This window comes from Condylura cristata, unplaced genomic scaffold (genome assembly GCF_000260355.1).
Source record: "Condylura cristata isolate star-nosed mole 26May11 unplaced genomic scaffold, ConCri1.0 scaffold00010, whole genome shotgun sequence".
NCBI classification, from domain to species: Eukaryota; Metazoa; Chordata; class Mammalia; order Eulipotyphla; family Talpidae; genus Condylura; species Condylura cristata.
In genome coordinates this window covers 52,694,380-52,714,972 of record NW_004567111.1, presented here as the reverse complement: position 1 = coordinate 52,714,972, position 20,593 = coordinate 52,694,380, and the positions used below count along the sequence as shown (strand labels likewise).

The window sequence follows — 20,593 nt, the reverse complement described above, 5'->3', positions numbered from 1 at the left end:
CAGGCAGGTCAGGAGAGTTCTGCCACGCCATGTTGATCTCCTCCAGGGCAGGCGGGAATCGAACTCATGCAGAAGTGCCTTTAGCTTCTTAGTGCAGTGCTTTAACCCGCTGCGCCACCAGGGAGGGCCCTATTCACTTTATTTTTTAGAATAGTTTATATTTACAGAAAAAATGAGACAACAGACAATGGTACAGAGTTCCCATATATCCCTCTCCCAGTTTCCCCTGTGCTAGCATCATACAGTAGTATAGTACAATTATTACAGTTAATGAATACTGATACTTGGTAAATAAAGTCTATAGTTTATCCACATTTCCTTAGTTTTTACCTGATGTCCACATTACATTTGTTTGTTATATTCCCTTATTCCCTTAGATTGATCCTCATTTTTGATGACCCTGACAGTACAAAGGAATACTGCTCAAGAATTTCATAGGATGCCCTTTATGGTAATTTGTCTTATGTTTTTCTCAAGATTAGACTGAAGTTATGGGGTTGGGGGAAGAATAGTTTAAAATAATTTTCCTAATAGGAATTAGATACCTACATATTAAAAACACAAAAAGACCATTTCACATTAATGCCATGGACTCAACACAATTAGTAATGTCCTTATTCTGGATGAACAAATAAAAAATAAGAATGAGAAAGGATTAAAAAAAAATAACCTAAGAGGTAGATAATATTAAAGATGTAAACAGTAGTCATTCTAAGTCAACTTTCCCAATTAAATAGGTTGTTATGAATCAAAATTGTTGACATAAAGTCAGACAAAATGTAAATATAGTTAGTTCAAGTGTACATATCTCCAGAGATAAAGTTTGAGATTTATATGTCAAGTTTGTTTTCAAAGCATATGGTCATGTTTTGGTCCACCAAATAAGCAATACAAGTATGCAGGATTTTCCTAACTACGCATCAAAAATAACCATCTTAAAGCCTCAAAGAATTTATAGTAGACAATCACAATTATCTCCTGAGTTGTGGTTCTCAAACCTTAGAGTATATCAGAATCATCTGAAGGGCTGTTCAGACAGATTTTTGGACAATGTTCCCCATGGTTCTGATTCATTTAGTGGGTAGGGGTTTAGGTCTAAGGTCCATTTCTAGCCAGTCCCCAGGTGATGCTGAGGCTACTGGTTTGAGAACCACACTATGAAAACCAATGTTTTAGAGTCAACAAGGAAGCTACGTTTACTAAAGTGCTTGTGAGATTAAGGTGTTTTATCTATTAACTACCTTGTTTAGCTATAGAATCTTGGCAAGCAAGTATGATTCTCCCCTTTTCATTTAAATGAGCAATAACATGGGTTCAGAGATACTTAGGAGATATGGGATAAGGTGGCAAAACTACAATTCAGATCACCATCAATTCTTTTTTTTTTTTTTTAAAGCAGATCACCATCAATTCTAACGCCTATTTTAAAAGTATAACATACTGCATCTTGTTGATAAAGGAGTGAAAAGGGCATGCTCATTTGAAATGTGTACAGAGATCATTTCAGAATAATAGATTGTTAACTTAAGGACAGTGATACTGAAAATTAGGCAAAAGCTCTAGGTCATGGAGAAGATTCAATTATCTCTGAACTTCTAAAACATCATGGGAAAAGTGAATTTATTATGTCATTAATAAAACAAAGAACGTGCTTACTAGAGTGCTGAATATTCCTTAATTACTATTATTTACTATTCCTTACAGAAAAACACAAATTTAAATAAAAATTCTTAAAAGAATAATCTCATTTACATTTAAACGTAAAGCATTATATGTATTAACTGCCAGTGTATACTACATTACTAATCAGCCATTACTTACTCATATATTGGAGTAACACAGCATAATGGTCTTCAACAAAATGGTCTGACAATTTCTAAAACATGTATCTCCTTCCAGAAAGCAAATCAAAAGCAATATCATATAAATAAAATAAGCACTTTAGAATTCAAGTGGTACATTTACAGTAAATTAGTCACCAAAAATGAAGTTTCCAGTAATATAACACTCTGTCACTTTGTTATACTATATACAAAAAGGACACTGGGACACCAAATTAGATTACAGATTTTAAAAAGTTAGAGGTCTAAACTTCAGAATAACCCAGTTCAACTCTGCATCTCTATCAAGTTTTTTATATAAGAAAGACTCCCTTTTAAATATCTATATACATATTTCCACTTAATACTGTTAATCAAACCCATTGTTTTTAAGTAAATGTTAAATAAACTGCCAAAAATGCTCATTTCATGTCACAAAACATCAGTATTTTAAAGCACAACTTCTGGTTGATATATTGAATACATTGGTTCCTTAAACACTAACAAGCATATTTTTAAGACTATTTTCATCGATAGGTCAGGTAAAGCTTTATTATATGGTAAACACTTTTAATAGTGCAGAAATACAAGTTTCCAAAAAAAAAAAATACATTCAGAAGATCTGCTGTTCAAATAATATTTTTTCAAAACCAGGTGGAGGAGTATGATAAAATTCACTGAACTGGCAATCCAAAATTGCACTGTCATCAACTGGGGAAAGAAACAGAAAGATAGCAAATCAGAAAGAATAAGAAGAATAAATGTCCAGGTTACAAAACATGATCTTAGTTAGTAGAACAGCTAAAAAAATAAACAAACCTGTCAAACATGTATTACTTTATTAAAAAAATAAATAAAAATAAAAACATTTTGTTGTAGACAAAAATAGATTATCTTCTAAAGTTGCAAAATAATCAAGTCCCATGTGCTCTTTATTTAGCATTCCCTAGTGGTAGTATATTACATAATTATAGAACCATATCAAAGTCAGAAAACTGACATTGACAAACAGTGTAAACTGCAAACCATATTCAACTTCCACATGTTTTTACCAGCATTTACCCATGAGAAATGAACACATATTCATACAAAGACTTGCATATGAATGTTCATAGTAGCTTTATTTGTAATGGTCTAAAAATGGAAACAACCTAAATATCCATTACCAAGCACAGGGAAAAAACAAACTATGATTTACACAATGACCTATATTACTTTGTGATAAAAATGAATATGAATCATATAAGTAAATAAAGCCAGACCAAAAAGGGCACAAATTTAAGAAATCTATCTATCTATAAAATACTGTAAAAATGCAAGATATCAGCAGTGATAAAAAGCAGAGTAGTGGCTGACTGAGGCTGGAGTAGAAAGAGGGTAAGGAAAAGGATTATAAAAGAAGAGGAGAAAACTTTTAGGTGTGACGAATATGTTCATTATCTTAACTGTGGTAATGACATGAGTATTTACTTTATAACTATTTGACTACTATATATATGCTTAATGTACAGTACTAAATATTTTCTACTTCATAGCAGATGAAGAAAAAAATTAAGTACTAGATTTGAAATTCATGAAGTCACAAAGTGATTTTAACAAAGATGGCTTCAGTGAAGTGGGGATAAAAGTAGTCAAAGTTACAGAACAAATGAATGATACAATAAAGACAGTGGTGTAGGGGTGTAGGTTATTCTGTAAAAAAAAAAAGTCACATTGATAAGGGTAATAAACACAGATTTAGTGTGGAATACAATGACTCAGAATTTCATAAGCATTAAAAAGAAGTTGATGACAAGATATATAAATGAAAAAACTCACAAAGTGAAGTACTGAAGTTGGGGGTTGGGGAGGTTGAATTCTAGTCTACAGACTGATTTATCTGAACAGAAAGGTACCACTTCCTATTAAGACTGGATGGAAAGGCAGCAAGATTAAAATTGGTCAGAAAAGATTAAGGGTAAGGAAAGGAAGTTTGAGTTCACTATTGACAACCTGGTTTCTTTTTAAAATAGAAAGTAGGGGCCCTCCCTGGTGACGCAGTGGGTTAAAGCACAGCACTAAGAAGCTAAAGCCACTGCAGCACAAATTTGATCCCCACCCCGGGAGGTGACCACATGGCGTGGCAGACCTCTCCTGACCAGCCTGCTGCTCCCTCAGCAGTGTGCTTCATTGATCTGCCTGTTCTGCTCCCCACTCTGTCTCTGGTGAAGCCTTTCATCACCCCTGCACCCCTGACCTGTACCCCAGTTCTGTATGCATAAATAAATCTTTTTCTTATAAAAATAGAGGGCAGGATAGAGAATTTAAGAAGCCCAGTGAAAATCTGAAATGTTAAGAGATATAAAAGATTACCAAAAAAACCCCTAAGAGCTTAGAGTATGCTGGAAGTCACCACTTTGTAATGAGATGTTTCTTTAGTGTCATACATTATTTTTCTCTTCATAGATTTAGTCTAAGTCAGAAAAAATGAATGAGACTGATCTATTACTAAAAATGAAATAGAGAGTAAGGGAAACAAAAGGTAAGGGAATATGAGTCTCATTTATATCTTTGATAATATCAGGATATTAACTTATTTGGCTTAATGAGAGTGATTTATAAATTTATGAGACATAGTTTACTATTTGTAATTATAACTTTACAATACTAAGAATACTGAAATCAAATAATTTGTAATAACTTCATTTGCTACACTTATTTGTACAACTCAGTCATTCTATTGATACTACTTTATTTCTCATGCTAAACTATTTCAAATATTCAGATTATTAAGATTTGGTAATTAAAGAATTGCTTCCAGAATGGCAAGAACACAAATATAAATCAAGTTTAAGAACAGGTACAAAGACACAGAAAGTAAAGCGACTGAAAGTAATTTTTAGGATGAATGGAAAAATAAACTAAAAAGTAAAATATAGGCTTTGGTTTTATTGTATCATATTAATACAGAGATTTATCAAATGCCTATATTTGCTATTTTATACTTTTCTGACACCCAAATAACCACTAACCCTGCTAGGTTTCCAGCAAATTAGTACAAAAAAGTTAATAATTAATTTTTATTATGTTAAAAATCTAAAAACTTATATAATTTAAAAAGTATTTTAGTTTTACTAAAATGATAGGCAGAGAAATCATACAATTGTTGACTTAAAGTTAATAACATAAAATGTTTATGAATAAGGTAGTATAATAAATGGCATTTCTTTACAATTACATTTCCGGTCATCTAATTCTATGACTAACAGAAAGAATCTTGTAAATTCAGTGAAGTTTTTTGATAAAAAACTTTTGACAAAAAAAGAAATAAAGGTCATATCATATTTAAGCATACCCAATATACTTAGCATGCTTTTTAAAATATGGGGAATAGGGCCCTCCCTGGTGACACAGCAGATTAAAGCACAGCACTAAGAAGCTAAAGCCACTTCAGCATGAGTTCAATCCCAACCCCAGAGGTGATCCACATGCCGCGGCAGACCTCTCCTGACCCACCTGCTGCTCCCTTCAGCAGTGTACTTCATTGATCTATCTGTTCTGCTCCCCACTCTGTTTCTGGTGAGTCCTCTCACTGCCCCCACACTTTTGGCCTGTACTCCAGTTCTGTATGCCCAAATAAATAAATCTTTAAAAAATATATATGTGGAAAAAACCTTCCTTAGTCCCGCAAAATGGTATTGTGATATCCTATTAAGTATGTTAACAACTTGTCCAGTCTTTTGAAAGACAGCTATAAAATTAATAAAAAATGCCAAGAAAGGCCCTCCCTGGAGGCGCAGCAGGTTAAAGCACAGCACTAAGAAGCTAAAGCCACTTCTGCATGAGTTCGATTCCCGCCTGTCCCGGAGGTAACCACATGGCATGGCAGACCTCTCCTGACCTGCCCGCTGCTCCCCTCAGCAGTGTACTTCGTACATCTGCCTGTTCTGCTCCCCGCTCTGTCTCTGGTGAAGCCTCTCGCCCCTAAGCCTCTGGCCTGTACCCCAGTTCTGTATGCACAAATAAATAAATCTTTTAAAAAAAATGCCAAAAAAAGTTTGAACATATCTAATAATATTTAAAAATACTCAGCTTACCATAAACAACTGGATACACTGTCCCTCGTATACCTGATGCTGGACAATGCATGTTTTTTCCATTCAAATATACATTTAATTCTACATGGTCATATGTAATACCCTAAAAAGAAAATATTGAAAAGGGTAAAAATGCAAATGTTTCATAAAATCATGCTCAGAAAACTGATTTGAAAACACAAAAACCTAACCAAAGGCTCACAATAGCTTTCAGTAAAGGTTTTCAATTTTAGACATTTCATTTTAACTCACTTAATACTCAAAACAACATAGGCATTATAATCATCCATATTTTACAGATGAGGTAGTTAAAGCATAAGATATTGAGTAATTTACCAAAGCATACACAGTTAATTGGCAGAATGGAGATTTAAACATATGCAATATGGTTTCAAATTAATTAATTAGCATGCCATATTACTTCTCTTAAAAATTTATGTAATAGTTACTCTTATGACAAAAACAGAGCACAGTGGAGATCTTTCAACAGAGAAATTACCACAGACCAGGAAGAAACTACTTCAAAGATTTTTGACTGTAGATACATTCTATCAATCTAAAACATATTTGGAGGTAGAGAGTGATACTCTACATAATCTAGTTTTAACTCCTTCACTTTCTAGTTAAGAAAGCAAGATTCAAAATAAATGAAGGTGTTAATTGCTTGAAAAATTCTCCTCAAATCTTAGCAAAGCCAGAGTTAGATGAAATAATGGTTTATTAATAGTCCAGGAATGTTGAGAAAGATAAACAGGTGGCATTTGTTTCCTTTCAGTTCATGCAGTTAAGAGTAGGTTACAGTTAAGAGTAAGCTGCCATTCAGGCACTCTTCATCACCTGTTGGCAGCCTACCCTATTGCAAGTATGTTTTAAACCCAAGCTCCAGCATGGCAGTAAAATCCCACTAGCAAAGAAAGTGAGCAAAGTTGTGAGAACCAACATCCCATCAGCAGGAGTTTAGTTCAAGTATCTTTTAACAATTTGTTCTTTAAAACATTTTTTTCCCGACATGGAATCAACCCAAATGCCCAAAAGTGGGATTAAAAAGATGTGGTACTGGGCCCTCCCTGGTGGCGCAGCAGGTTAAAGCACCACACTAAGAAGCTAAAAGCCACTTCTGCATGAGTTTGATTCCCGCCTACCCCAGAGGTGACCACATGGCGTGGCAGACCTCTCCTGACCCGCCCACTGCTCTCCTCAGCAGTGTATTCAGTACTTCTGCCTGTTCCTCTCCCCACTGTCTCTGGTGAATCTTCTCAGCCTCCCCATACCTCTGGTCTGTATCCCAGTTCTATATGTATAAGTAAATCTTAAAAAAAAAGTAAATAAATCAGTACATGGTCCATAGTGTTCGCTGCTGTTATTAATAGTGTACTATATTGAATGTTTACAATCTATATAATTAAAATGTACAGGAGCTAATTATACTTTTCAAACTAAAAGGAACATAAGCAAAACCTGTCTCATACATATACCTTCCTAGTGCTATAATAGGTCCTGCTGATAACTGTATGATTATTATATGAATATGATTGGATGTTAAAAGATTATTTTTCTTGATTTCTTCTCAGAGAATGGTTATCATTGAAATTCTACACATGACAATGTTTTACCTATCTTATAATCCATTCTACTTTTCCTAAGTTGCTTTCAGCAATTTGGTGAAATTTGTTTCCATGTGTTTCAACTAAGAAGATAAATGTGGCCAAGTAGCTCTTGATTCAAAATATATTCATATAAGTCCTCCTTTTATGAGAATGGTCATAAAGTTCAAAGTCTAATTTAATAATGCTGGCAGATTAAAAATGACATTTTAAAATCTGTCACTTTGTGGTATTAGCCACTTCAAAGAATGAATTAGGAAGGCGAGAATAACGCATGGTAGAAGTTCAGTATACTAACAATGAGACATTTGTTACTGAGCATCCTTTTCTTATGTTTGAATTTTACCCGTTAATGTAAACAGGCAGACAGCATCAACTTAACTTCAAGATTCTTTTTGCAAGAAATGACAAAACAATTAAGTATGTTCTATATCATGGACAGCGCAAAGATCTGCAAATATAGAACCAACTATTCAGAGCAAAGGTCAAGGAAAAGTAGATTTTAAAAATGGTTTATGTCTTTTCTTCTTTTGTGACTACCTTTTTTTTTAGCAAAATTGTTTAGTTACTTTAAACAATTTACCTATTAAAAACTAACTGGTGTTCGGCCCTCCCTGGTGGCGCAGCGGGTTAAAAAGCACAGCACTGAGAATCTAAAGCCGCTTCCGCATGAGTTCGATTCCCGCCTGCCCCGGAGGAGACCACATGGCGTGGCAGACCTCTCCTGACCCGCCCGCTGCTCCCCACAGTAGTGTACTTCGTCGATCTGCCTGTTCTGTTCCCCACTCTATCTCTGGTGAAGCCTCTCACCGCCCCTGAGCCTCTTGCCTGTACCCCAGTTCTGTATGCACAAATAAATAAATCTTAAAAAAAAAAAAAAAAAAAAACTAACTGGTGTTCATATTTTTTAAATTGCAAAATGAGAAAGACCATATAATAATTAAATAATTAAAGATCTTAATTTCCACATCTTTCTTCATTCTCTCCAAAATACTGTACATTTCTTTAATTCAACCTGGATATACCTTGTCTGTTACCTTACTATTAGAAATTCTCTTTCATTATTTAGATTCCCTTCAACTTGTACCAGAGCCAGGAAGCCAAGGTTGTTTATAAAGGGACCTTTGCTAAGTTCTCAAGCCAATAGCTAGGGTCCTCCCTGTTGGTGCAAAGGGTTAAAACACAGCACTATGAAGCTATCTGCAGCCACTAAAGCACAAATTTGATGCCCCACCTGGGAGGTGACCCACATGGCGTGGCAGACCTCTCCTGTCTTGCCCACTATTTCCCTCTGCAGTGTATTTCAATCTGCCTGTTCTGGTTCCCACTCTGTCTCTGGTGAATCCTCTCACCCTCTGCACCTCTAGCCTGTACCCCAGTTCTTGTAAGCATAAATAAATCGTTTAAAAAAAATAAGTCAATAGCTACTAGCCTGAACTCAGTATATAAGGTTCCTAAGTATACTGTGAGAGATAGTACTTGGAAAAAAACAAAAAGAGATCTTGAATTACATTTTCAGTAGGACTGCTGTGATAAAGACCTGAATATATCTAGTTGAAAATAAAAACAGAAGTCTTAATAATCTGTAACTCTTTCTATCCCCTGCTTTCCAAAAAATCTTTTCTACATAAAGCTTAAAATTACATAGAATGAAGAACATTACTGGTAAAATGCTGAAATTCTTTAACAGAAGTTCAAAACAAATTAAACAATCTCCAGTTATAAAAGTAACCAATATTTTCTAATGTAAGGATCAGCAGAATCAAGATTTCTCTGATGATAGGGAAGTAGGACATGTTAATCAACTACCTATCTTAATTCTAAACAGAAGTAAGAGGTCACCTTAATTTCTTGGTCAACAGCAGCTCTATAAGGATACAGGCAGTGAGGCCTCCCTAGTGGTGCAGGGTTGAAGTTTCATCCCTTTCAAGTTATTAGCAGCCACTGTGGCATAAGTTTGATTCCTGATCAGGGAGATAACTCGCATGGCACCCACTACTCCCTGCAGTAGTGAATTTCAGTAGATCCATCTGTTTTGCTCCTCACTCTTGTCTTTGGTAAATCCTATCACCCTCCATACCTCTGGCTACACCCCAATTCATAAGAAAAGGCAATTAGGAAAAAAAAAAAGAAGAAGAAAAGGCAATTAGGTAAGGCAGTAGAATACACACCAAGTGTTCTCTTTGGAAAATGTACTGCCTCATTAGATTCAATCCCAGTGCTCTGGAATTCAAACCACCAACTCCCAGTAAAATCATATGTATTAAAAGTAGTTTAAGTTTAATAAACTTACAGTGGAAAAAAACTGCACTAGAAAACTTACCACCACATCTCCCTCCTGTGGAAGGCTGTTTGCTGGCAGTCTATTTTTCTCCTCATTGTTATGGTACAGGGCTCCATCATTTCTCATCACCAGACTGTGCACGTCTCGGCCAAGAGGAATCTGATTCAAGTTAACTTTCTGAGTTGCGACACCAATACCCCAGATTCCTAAAAAACACAATATTAAATGCCCTTAAAATATGAAGACTATAAATGAGTTATTTTCAAAGAATATAAATTTTTTGAAAGTAGCATTTTATCACTAAAGTATTTTTTGTTAATCTTTTAAAAAAAAACCCTTCTTTTAAAAATACTTTGCAAACTATACTATGCTGGTAGATATAGTATAGCCTAAAAGATAACAGAGTAGAACCTTGATTTAGTGACTTTATGTTGGGAAAGTTACTTAACTTCTCTTTCTTCACTTGGAACTATGTATTTCAAAAGTACTCACCTCACAGGGATATTAAAATATATAGTAAGATAATCCAAGTAAAGTACTTAGAATAGTATTTTTTTTTAAATAAGCAAGCACAGTATTATAGAAAGCATTTATAAAAGCAAAAAATGCTAGATATCATCATCATCATCATCACTATCACCATTACTCCCTAAATAAGACTTTGGAAAGGTACACACTTAAGTTAAATAGCCTGGAGTTTTACCTCAAGCACTACCTCTAAAAAAGTGGGAAATTACTGTCATTAGTTTTTGCCTGTACAATGTGACAATAATAATGCCTTCATCCATATAATGGAAAGGAGAAAATTAATAGTAAAATGTGCAATGATCTTCTTATCCTATACTGTTAAGTCAGTGAATCTAAAACTTTTTAGTCTAAACTGACTTTTAAAGCAACCAGCTCTCTTTTTCATCATCCAAACAATACCTAGCACAAACTGTTTCCTTCTCAGCTACAACAAAAAGGAGAAATGTTATAAACGGAAGGTTTGAAAACATTGTTGTCAATCAACTAATTTTTCTGGATTGGGTGAGACTATCAAATAATTACTTGTTTGGGTTTCACTATCTTAGCCTCTGAAATAATTTGACTTTACGTTTTATCCTCTAAAGTGAGACATTTATTTAAGAGTGACAGAAGGTGATAATACTAATTTCATGGGACAATAGAGATAGGGTTAAAGAATTTCCTTACTCCGAAGCTGTTTGAAGGTTTCTCAAACTGCTAAAAATGGAGCTTCCATATGACCCAGCAATCTCACACCTAGGTATCTACCCAAAAGACACAAAAACACTGATTCAAAAATATTCAGAAATGCTGTACAATTCAAGAAACTTTTAAGACAGGTATTTAAAATTTGCTGACTGCATCGGAAGACAATGAATCAGGTCATACTTCTAAGAGTTAAAACTCAGAATTATAAGGTTAATTTTATCTTAAAATAAAACTACATTTTATCTGACTGATTAAATAAAATGGTACATTTAGCACCTACTATTAATTATATTAATAATAATTCTAGTGCCTTACATACTTATGGGATTATGGTCTGGTTTTAAAACAATCTTCATACATATATATTTCATGTGACGGAGAAAGGGCAGCTCCTGAAACCTCATTTTATAGTTGAGAAATAAATTTTAACTATATTACCTAATTTAACCAGGTGCATACAAGAGGGTGGAAGAAAAAAGTAGGAATAGGTAAGTCAAGAGTTTGATGCTTTCTTCTACCTGTATTAATCTTTTTCATATATTGAAAATTCTTTTTAATTTTAGAACTAGAACTTTCGATAGCAAAGTACCGTAATACTAACCTGTAGACTGGATTTTGAATTCAAAGTAGCTTTTGTTTTGATGTAAAGGTGCACTTGCTAAACAACCTCCTGTTCCACATATTCTTCTTCCGTTTTTTACAATGACAACATCAGTACCTAAACACAAAATACAGACACTATTATGTAAAGGTTTTGGATTTCTTATCCAAAAACCAAGGTGAATTTCTGCTTCACTTGTAACTTTTAGTTCACAAAAATAGGGATGCCATATATACTCTGAAATATAGAACATATATACTTAGTACTCATATGTAGTTAGAAACCCTGTTTAATTAAGTAGTCCCAAATACAGTATAACTAAATTTTACTAAATATTCAAAACACTTTTAAGGTAGAAATATATTACTTTAACATCTAGCCAATAAATTTGATGATTTCATGAAGCTCTGAAGTAAAAGGCACTTAAAAGTTTGGTAAATTGATGGCTTCATTTATTAAAAAAAAAATGTAGGGGAACCAAATAAGGGAGCAGAGAAAAATATACTTATAATAAAATTTTAAAATTTAACGGCAACTGTAAATAAAAGACATTCTGCAGGGGTACAGGAAGGATCAAACCAGGGGTGGAAATGGCACAAGGGTTTATGGTGATGGTGCAGAAGGACTAGGTGCTGGGAATGTTATGGGGACTATACCTAAGAGGAGAAAACATACATTGCACAAAAAAGGAAGACTGATGTAAAATATATATAAAATAAATTACTAATGTTTCAATTATATGATATATTTAAAGTTATTTTCAAAAATAAAGTTCTTTTTATAAAAAAAAGTTTGGTAAATTGATACAATTTTCAATTTAATCCAAAAAAATGAAGAATCTATTAAAACTGATAATATTGGCAAAACACTCCACGACCTCTATCTCAGAAACATTTTTGAGGACTCATCCCCAGAAGTAAGAAAAATTTAGGAAAAGATAAACATCTGGGTCTACATCAAACTAAAAAGCTTCTTTCTGTACAGGAAGAGACAAACCAAAATGAAGAGCATCAAACAGACTAGGAAAAAACATCTGAACTCCATACAAGTGATAAGAGACTGATATCAAGGATCTATAAATTGCTTACACAACTAAACAAAAACAAAGCAAATAACTCAGTAAAACACTGGGCAAAGAAGCTAAAAAGCCACCTCTTAAAAGAGGAAATTTCATATGCCAAGAGGCATATGAATAAATGTTCAACATCACTTATAATTAGGGAAATACAAATCCAAGCCACAATGAGAATCACCTCACACCAGTGAGAATAATCCATATTTTAAAAATTGGCAACAACAAATGTTGGCAAGGATATAAAAAAAGGGGGCCCTCTCTTACAATGCTGGTGGACCCTCAAATTTGTGGAGGACCCTCAAATTATTAAAAATGGATCTATCATATGACCCAGTGATTCCATTCATAGGAATGTACCCAAAGGACACAAAAACATTGATTCAAAAGGACACCTGCACCATGTTTATTGCTGCTCTATTTACAACAGAAAATACATGGAAACAACCCAAATATCCAAAAGTAGATGACTGGATTAAAAAGATGTGGTACATACACACAGTGGAATATTACTCAGCAATCAAAAAAGATAAACTCATGTCTTTTGGATGGAGCTGGAAGGGATCATGCTTAGTGAAATAAGCCAGAAAGAAAAAGAAAAATATGGGATGGTTTCACTCATAGCAGGAACATAAGGGATGGTGGGGGGGGGAGCAAATGTAATAAAGAAAAAACAAAAAACAATAAACAACTATATAGCAGCGACATTTTACTGGGGTGGAGAGGGGAGTAGTATCAAAAATGGTGTGGGAAAGGAGCGTGTGACCAAGGTGATGGCACATGGGTGAATTGGTGGTAGGAATTCTGCAGGGATTACAACCAAGATGGAAAATGAACAAAATGAAGAATGATGTAAAAATAAAAAGAGAGAGACACAAAGTACTATGTTACTGAACTAGTTAAGTAAGACTTAAAAGAATATAAACTATAAAAAGGAACATATATCTATCTTCTTGAAGTAACTGCTTTATTTCTTGACAGAAAAATACTAATCTTAGGGTCTTAAAGCTGTTTATAAGACAGCTACTGTCAATCACATTGCAAATATATAAACAAGGCCTTAACATTTTAAAATGTACTTTATATTCATGGAAAACTTGAGCACAAATAACATTTGATAGGTTTAAGTGAAGAAAACTCTGTCTCTTGATGTTATTCCAAATACAAGTCTTTTCCAAGTCTCAGTTTAGGAAAGAATGTATATATATGAGGCCATGAAGAGACTTAACATAATTCTAATATGTAAAAAACAAACAAACAAACAAAAAAAGAAACGATAATATTGAGGAATGTGACAACCTCCTCCACCCACCAAGAGATCTGTGACAGGTATTGCTACTTCCCTGGTAGCAAGTGTATATTCAATATCTGACTATTGGAATTGTATGATGCTTCTCTAGAATAAAGTAAATAAAGCTAGAGCATAGCAACAATAGGTTTTAACAGGGAGGCAGGTGTTCTTTAATTGATTTACTGAAGAATTTATATTAAACAGAATTCTTTTATGGACAAATATATAAGAGAACTGCAAATGTTCAGATTTTAACACAATCCTAAACTGATGGATTTTAAAGACACACTTAAATAAGGTGGCGCAGCGGGTTGGAGCGCTGCACTGCAAAGTTAAGCCAAGCTGTGGCTACTTCAGTGCAAGTTCGATCCCCATCCCAGAAGTGATCCATATGGCACAGCAGACCACTCCTGTCTTGCCCACTGCTACTCTCAGCAGTGTACTCCATCAATCTGCCTATTCAGCTCCCAACTCTGTCTCTAGTGAATCCTCTCCCCACCACTGCACCTCTGGCCTGTACCCCATTTCTGTATGCAAAAATAAATCAAATCTTCCAAAAAAAAAAAAAAAGGTAAAAATAGGTCATTATTAGCTGATTACTAAAAATTCCTTAGTATCCTTTTTTTTTGTTGTAATCACATATTAAACAAAGGATTAAAAAGAAAGGATTAAACCCCCAATTCTTGGAAAGTGTCCTTATAAATAATTTATATCTGATGACTCTCTATATATTGCAGGCAGGCTGGAGCTCATCCAGAGCCCAGCAACAACTTGGGACCACAGAGTGTTTAACATCTAGCAGCCACTCAACAAATAACTGACAGAAAAATGATAAAGTGCTTTCTTGATTCACTTCGTAAGAGACATGTGTTATCTTTCCCAACAGACCATCCTTTGCTCAAAACAGCCCCAAAGACCCAATATCTGACTGCAAGCCTATAGCTCTGACCTAGGCTAAGTCAATCAGCATGCTCCACATTTCCTGGCCACTGTGATTGAGTGAAAAATGCTTATTTGACCTACATCACCATAATCCGAGAGAGTATCAGGGCTTTTGCATAAATCGATGAAACACTAATTTTTTCTCCTCACAGAAGAACTGAACTGGAGTGTAAGCCAGAGGTGGTGGGGGAGGGGGGTGGTTATGAGAGGAATCACCAGAGATACAGTGGGGAACAGAACAGGTGAATCTACTGAAATATATTGCTGAGGAGAGCAGTAAGTGAGACAGGCTATGTCTATTGTGCCATGTGAGTTAGCTTCCTGGCAGAATCAAATTTAGGCTTTACTGGTGATAGCGCTGAACATTTTCTTGATGGAACTGAATGAGGAAGCCTGCAATCCAGGGAGCTACTGCACATTATCATCAAAGTTAGCCTTCAGAAATGAGCAGAAGGCAAAGGAAATAAAGAAAAGCAGCCCAGTTCTTTCAATATAAAGCAGAAATGCAAGAAACTCATGGCCTCCAAATGAAGTAAACTACAAAGGCATATGATACAAGATGAAAATAATCTATTTACTTTTTAAGCTAGGAAGATGCTTGTTTAAGGAACATAAGGATATTATCAATAGGATTCAGAGAAAGAATGTAATTAGAGCATATTACCTAAATAAAAATGAGACAATATAAAAACTTTCTGAATTCATCCTTTAAAATCAGTCTTTGTGAATGACTTTTTTATAAACTAATTACCATGGTTACAGAGTACAATGTGAACTGCAATTGTAACTATATATATTTACCAAAGTCCACAGAAATTGAGAATGCAGCTAAGGAGTGGTAAGAACAGGATGTGAGAAAGAAGTTTGGGTGTGCCTAAAAAACTGAAGAAACAGTAAATAAAGGATTAAACATGGTTTTTAAAGTTAGAAGTTGGAAGAATAAAAAAAGTTGTAACAATTAAATATTGGGAAGAGGAAAAGAAAATCCTTCTTGGCAGCATGAAATGTTTCCTAAAGTGATTGCTGCCTTTGTATTTTTTTTTTCAGTTACACATAACAATTAATTTTATTTTTTAAACACTTCTGAATTGCTGTTCTTACTACTTGTAACTGAAAGTATCCTAAATGAATACATTCCAAAGAATTAAGCAAATAAACAGTACTTCTATTAACAAGTTTCTATAACATCACATCAGCTACTGTTCTACCACGATACGATGCTGAGTTAATGGAAGCATCAAAAGACCCTCAATACAATACAGTCTACTCTTGTTTACCCACAAAACTATTCTGAACATGGTATTATTCTCTTAATTCAATATTATTTTCTGTCTCCAAGACCCTCTGCTAAGTACTCTGAGATGAAAGTAGAAAGATGAATACCCTCAGAATCATTAGGGTATTTTTTTTAAAGATTTATTTATTTATTCATACAGAACTGGGGTACAGGCCAGAGTTGCGGAGGGTGAGAGGATTCACCAGAGACAAAGTGGAGAGAGGAGCAAGCAGATCGACGAAGTACACTGCTGAGGGGAGCGGCGAAGTACACTGCTGAGGGGAGCAGCGGGCGGGTCAGGAGAGGTCTGCCACACCATGTGGCATCTCCTCCGGGGCAGGCGGGAATCGAACTCATGAGGAAGTGGCTTAATCCTCTTAGTGCAGTGCTTTAACCGGCTGCGCCACCAGGGAGGGCCCACATTAGGGTATTATTTTAAGATGATTCTATTTCTTCCTTTTTAAGACATCCTATTTAGATCCATGTGATTTGTATGGCTTTAGTGATCATCCACACTATCTAGAAAGTTAAGGCAAATTTTAATACAGCCAGGACACATACAAACACTAGACAAAAAGTATGCTTTATAAAACATTAGACATTTCTAAATTAACTTCCTTTCAAAGGAACTACCTTATACCACACTTAATTACTAAGTGAACTAACAATCAATGCAGAAGATATGGCAAAATTGAAGATACTATTTTTTTTTAAAGATTTATTTATTTATGCATACAAGAACTGGGATACAGGCTAAAGATGTCGGGGGTGAGAGGATTCACCAGAGACAGAATAGGGAGCATAACAGGCAGATGTACTGAAATACAGTGCTGAGGGGAGCAGCGGGTGAGACAGAAGAGGTCTGCTGTGCCTTGTGGGTCACCTCCCTGGCCAGCAATCAAACTTGTCCTGCAGTGGATGCTGATAGCTACATAGTGCTGCGCTTCAACTCCTTGCACCACTAGTATGGAGAAACAATAGTCACAGCCAGGTTCACTTGTGGAATATGGCGAGGTCAGGATGACAGGAGGTCTGACACACTTGTGCAAACAGGACCTGAAAACAGGCCTTGAGGTTACTGTGACCATCAGCCAGACCTCCTGGGATGAACCTTGAAGAAACTCTTTTGGGTGTCCCTAGATCCAGCGTTTGGACACAAGGAATGTCCTTCCTGGTGTGGGCAGGGGTGGTCAATGTTCCTCGAAAAACATAACAATGTATAACTTTGATCCTTACCTTTACAATGTATGCCGTAATTTGATAATGTATAACTTTATTAAGTATGAGCACTGCCTGAATGATTTAGTGCCACATACAGTTTTCACAGATTAGCAAAAGGTCAAAATAAGTTCTATAGTGAAATGTAAAATTTATGACATGTTTAGAATGCTTTGTGTATTTTCTAATGCTGAGAAGATAAAAATAAAAACCCTGGAAAAATAAAAGACTGACACTGTAGCCTTGAGCTCAGTCCCTTACTCAAGTCTCTGTGGCTCAGTTCTTTCTGCTTCCCAGATCCATGATCCTGAGATAGACACACCAGAGAGGCCTCCAAATTGAAGATATTTACAAAAACTATGACACAAATAAATCCCAAAAGAGGAATTCCAAAATAGTTTTAGGTAATGCAGTGACAACCTTGGAAGACACAACATTTATTGAATATAAGCTATAGATTATTTTCTCTAAGAAAAAAACAAAAACAAAACCACCACATTCTTTAGGTTATCTGAGATAAAAACCTTTGACATATCCTGGGCCTCCCTGGTGGTGCAGGGATTAAAGACACAGCACTATCAAGCTATTGCCAGCCACTGCAGCATGCATTCAATTCCAGTCCACAAGGGAGCTAACCTACCTGGTGCAGCAGATCTCTCCTGTCCCACTACTGCCCTCAGCAGTGTATTTAAGTAGATCTGCCTGTTCTGCTCCCGACTCTGTCTCGTGAATCCTCTCCACACCCCCTCCTCTCTACCTCTGGCCTATACCCCAGTTCTTGTGTGCATAAATAAATCTTAAAAAAAGAAATACATGCATACTTGCTCAGTGTGCTACTAATGTTTTCAATTTAAAGTTAATGCTTGAAATGTACTCCTAACTCAAAGACCCTTTCCTCTCTTTAATATTATTGTTTCTAAGATCAAATGTATTATGTGATTAAAAGAATATGAATCTGGGCCCTCCCTGGTGGTTCACTGGGTTAAAGCACAGCACTAAGAAACTAAAGCCACTTCAGCATGAGTTTGATCCCCGCCAGCCCCAGAGGTGACCCACATGGGGCAGCAGACCTCTCCTGACCTGCCCGCTGCTCCCCTCAGCAGTGTACTTCATCAGTGGGCCTGTTCTGCTCCCCACTCCGTCTCTGGAAAATCCTCTCATAGCCCCTGCACCTCTGGCCTGTACCCCAGTTCTGTATGCATACACAAATAAATCTTTTTTTAAAAAAAGAATTTTAATTTACTGGAAGACAAGCTGAGAAAAAACTTGCCTGCATGTAGAAAATCGGAGGATGATATCACTCTACTGAAAGTTGTTGGGCACCTTTGGAAAGGAACTTAGTGGAATGAGTACAATGAGTACAAATGACTAACTACTCGTGGAGAAGAGGCTAGAGAAAAAGAATATGCTTAAGAGTGCAATACTTCAGGAATTTCACAATGGAGTTGAAAAGCTAAAATTGACTATAAGCTTCAGGAACTGTATATTGTTTTCCAATACTGTGTCCCCAGCATCTACAAAAATGCTCACCACTAGCTATCAGCTGAGAATGTATAAATGAAACAAAAATATTTCCCGAGGAAATTACAGGATTTGAACATCGAAGGTCTACAAATGATAGATAAGAAATAACTTAAAAACTTACTGTGTCCCCATACATATATTTATATATTAAGATTCTGAGTTATACTTGGGTGATCTAAGAGTTAAGAGTAAGAACCCATGTACACAGTGTGTATAAACGATCACATCTGTGGCTTAGCACATGCCATAGCAATCTAGAAACATAATGGGCAGAGTATTTCTGGAGTTATAAAAGAATCTGGGCAGGAGAGGGGTTTGCTATAAGCATTCATAATTGCCTTTGTTATTTGAAATCACTTTGAAATTTGAATTGAATTGCTTAAATTACAAAAACTAATTTAAGTGAAATAATCACAGTGGGAATTTTTTCCTAGAACCATACTCCAAAAGTGTGGGAAAAGTTTAAGAACAAAAATAATACGGTGGTGAAAGAGGAGAAAGGAAGAAAATTAGATGAGAAGTTACAGCCCCATTTGAAAGTCTAAGGAAAAAAGTAAAGATGCAAAAGAGCCAAGTGCTGGTTTATTTTGTAGTCGCCTGACCCGTAGTAGCCTAGGTAATGCCGTGACCAACCACCTTGATAGAGCCTGACCTGTTGGGAAAGAGACCAGTCAGTTGGAATTACAGCACCTCTCACAGTGACTCAGGCTGGGCCCAGCAAAGGGAGGTTTTAGTTGAAATGGCTTGTTTGAACATGAGGTGAGACTTCAGGCTTTAGCAATCTGCCTTGTCCTGATTTCCAATAAAACAGGTTTCATCCTATAAACGACGCGGCTCAAGACAGCACTGTCAGGGCAGACCCAAGATCGAACTGAAAGCTCTGAGAAAATGTGCAGGTTTTGATTGGAGCGACAGTAAGGCACTGTAGGAGGAGCACGAGGGCACTCCCCGCTCCCCTCGCCTGAGGACCAAGTCCCAGGAGGCGGCAACTCGGAGGAGGTTCCAGTGAAAATGCGTAGGTCCACACACCCATCTCCGGGCAGACCCGGCCGCGTAGCCTTGAACCTAGAACCGGGCCCGGGAGCAGTCGGCGGCGTCGGGAAGAGATCCGCAAGGCGAAATGGGGCAGAGAGCTACGTCGTGGGCCAGGAGCTGGGGGCGGAGGCTGGCGGGGCAGAGCTGCGTGTGGTCAGTTCGAGCCCGCACACTCCCGACCCTCCGCGCCCGACCCCTGGAGGGCCGTTGGGTCTGGGGAAGGGAGGGCCTTACCCATGTGCTGCGTGTCCAGCTGCACGGCCGGCATCTCCTTCAGAGGGATGTGGCCAGTCCCGCCATCTCTGCAGCACCGCAGGCAGCAGAACACCGAGGCGGCCATCACACACCGACCATCAACTCCGCCGCTGCCTCCCTAGACCGCAGCGACAACGCCCCCCACCCCGCCGCTCCGCCTCCCGCCCCCGCCCCAGGGCGGGCGGTGTCGGTGGAGCGCGGACGTCGCTACAGCGACGCTTCAGGCCGGGAGGGCGCAGCGCAGGCTGAAAGCATATCCGGCGTAGGCCGAAGACTTGGACGCTCGGCGGGGCGGGGCGGTGTCGGGGGCGGAGCCTATGGGCGTGGCGTAGAAGTGGGGCGTGACTGGTGGGAGGAGTGGTTGGCGCCTGCGCGCTGCA

General features: G+C 36.9%; 1 protein-coding gene across 1 annotated transcript; it reads right to left on the bottom strand.

Annotated features, from left to right (window-relative positions):
- Window positions 1-1,377: 1,377 nt before the first annotated feature.
- Window positions 1,378-20,390, bottom strand: SPRYD7 (SPRY domain containing 7). The gene is made up of 5 exons (XM_004680242.2): window positions 20,193-20,390; window positions 11,601-11,717; window positions 9,824-9,990; window positions 5,897-5,999; window positions 1,378-2,531 (listed from the first exon to the last, which is right to left on the bottom strand). Exons 1-5 carry the CDS (start codon window positions 20,296-20,298, stop codon window positions 2,434-2,436), a joined length of 591 nt encoding a protein of 196 aa, XP_004680299.1. The 5' UTR covers window positions 20,299-20,390; the 3' UTR covers window positions 1,378-2,433.
- Between the last annotated feature and the right edge of the window lie 203 nt (window positions 20,391-20,593).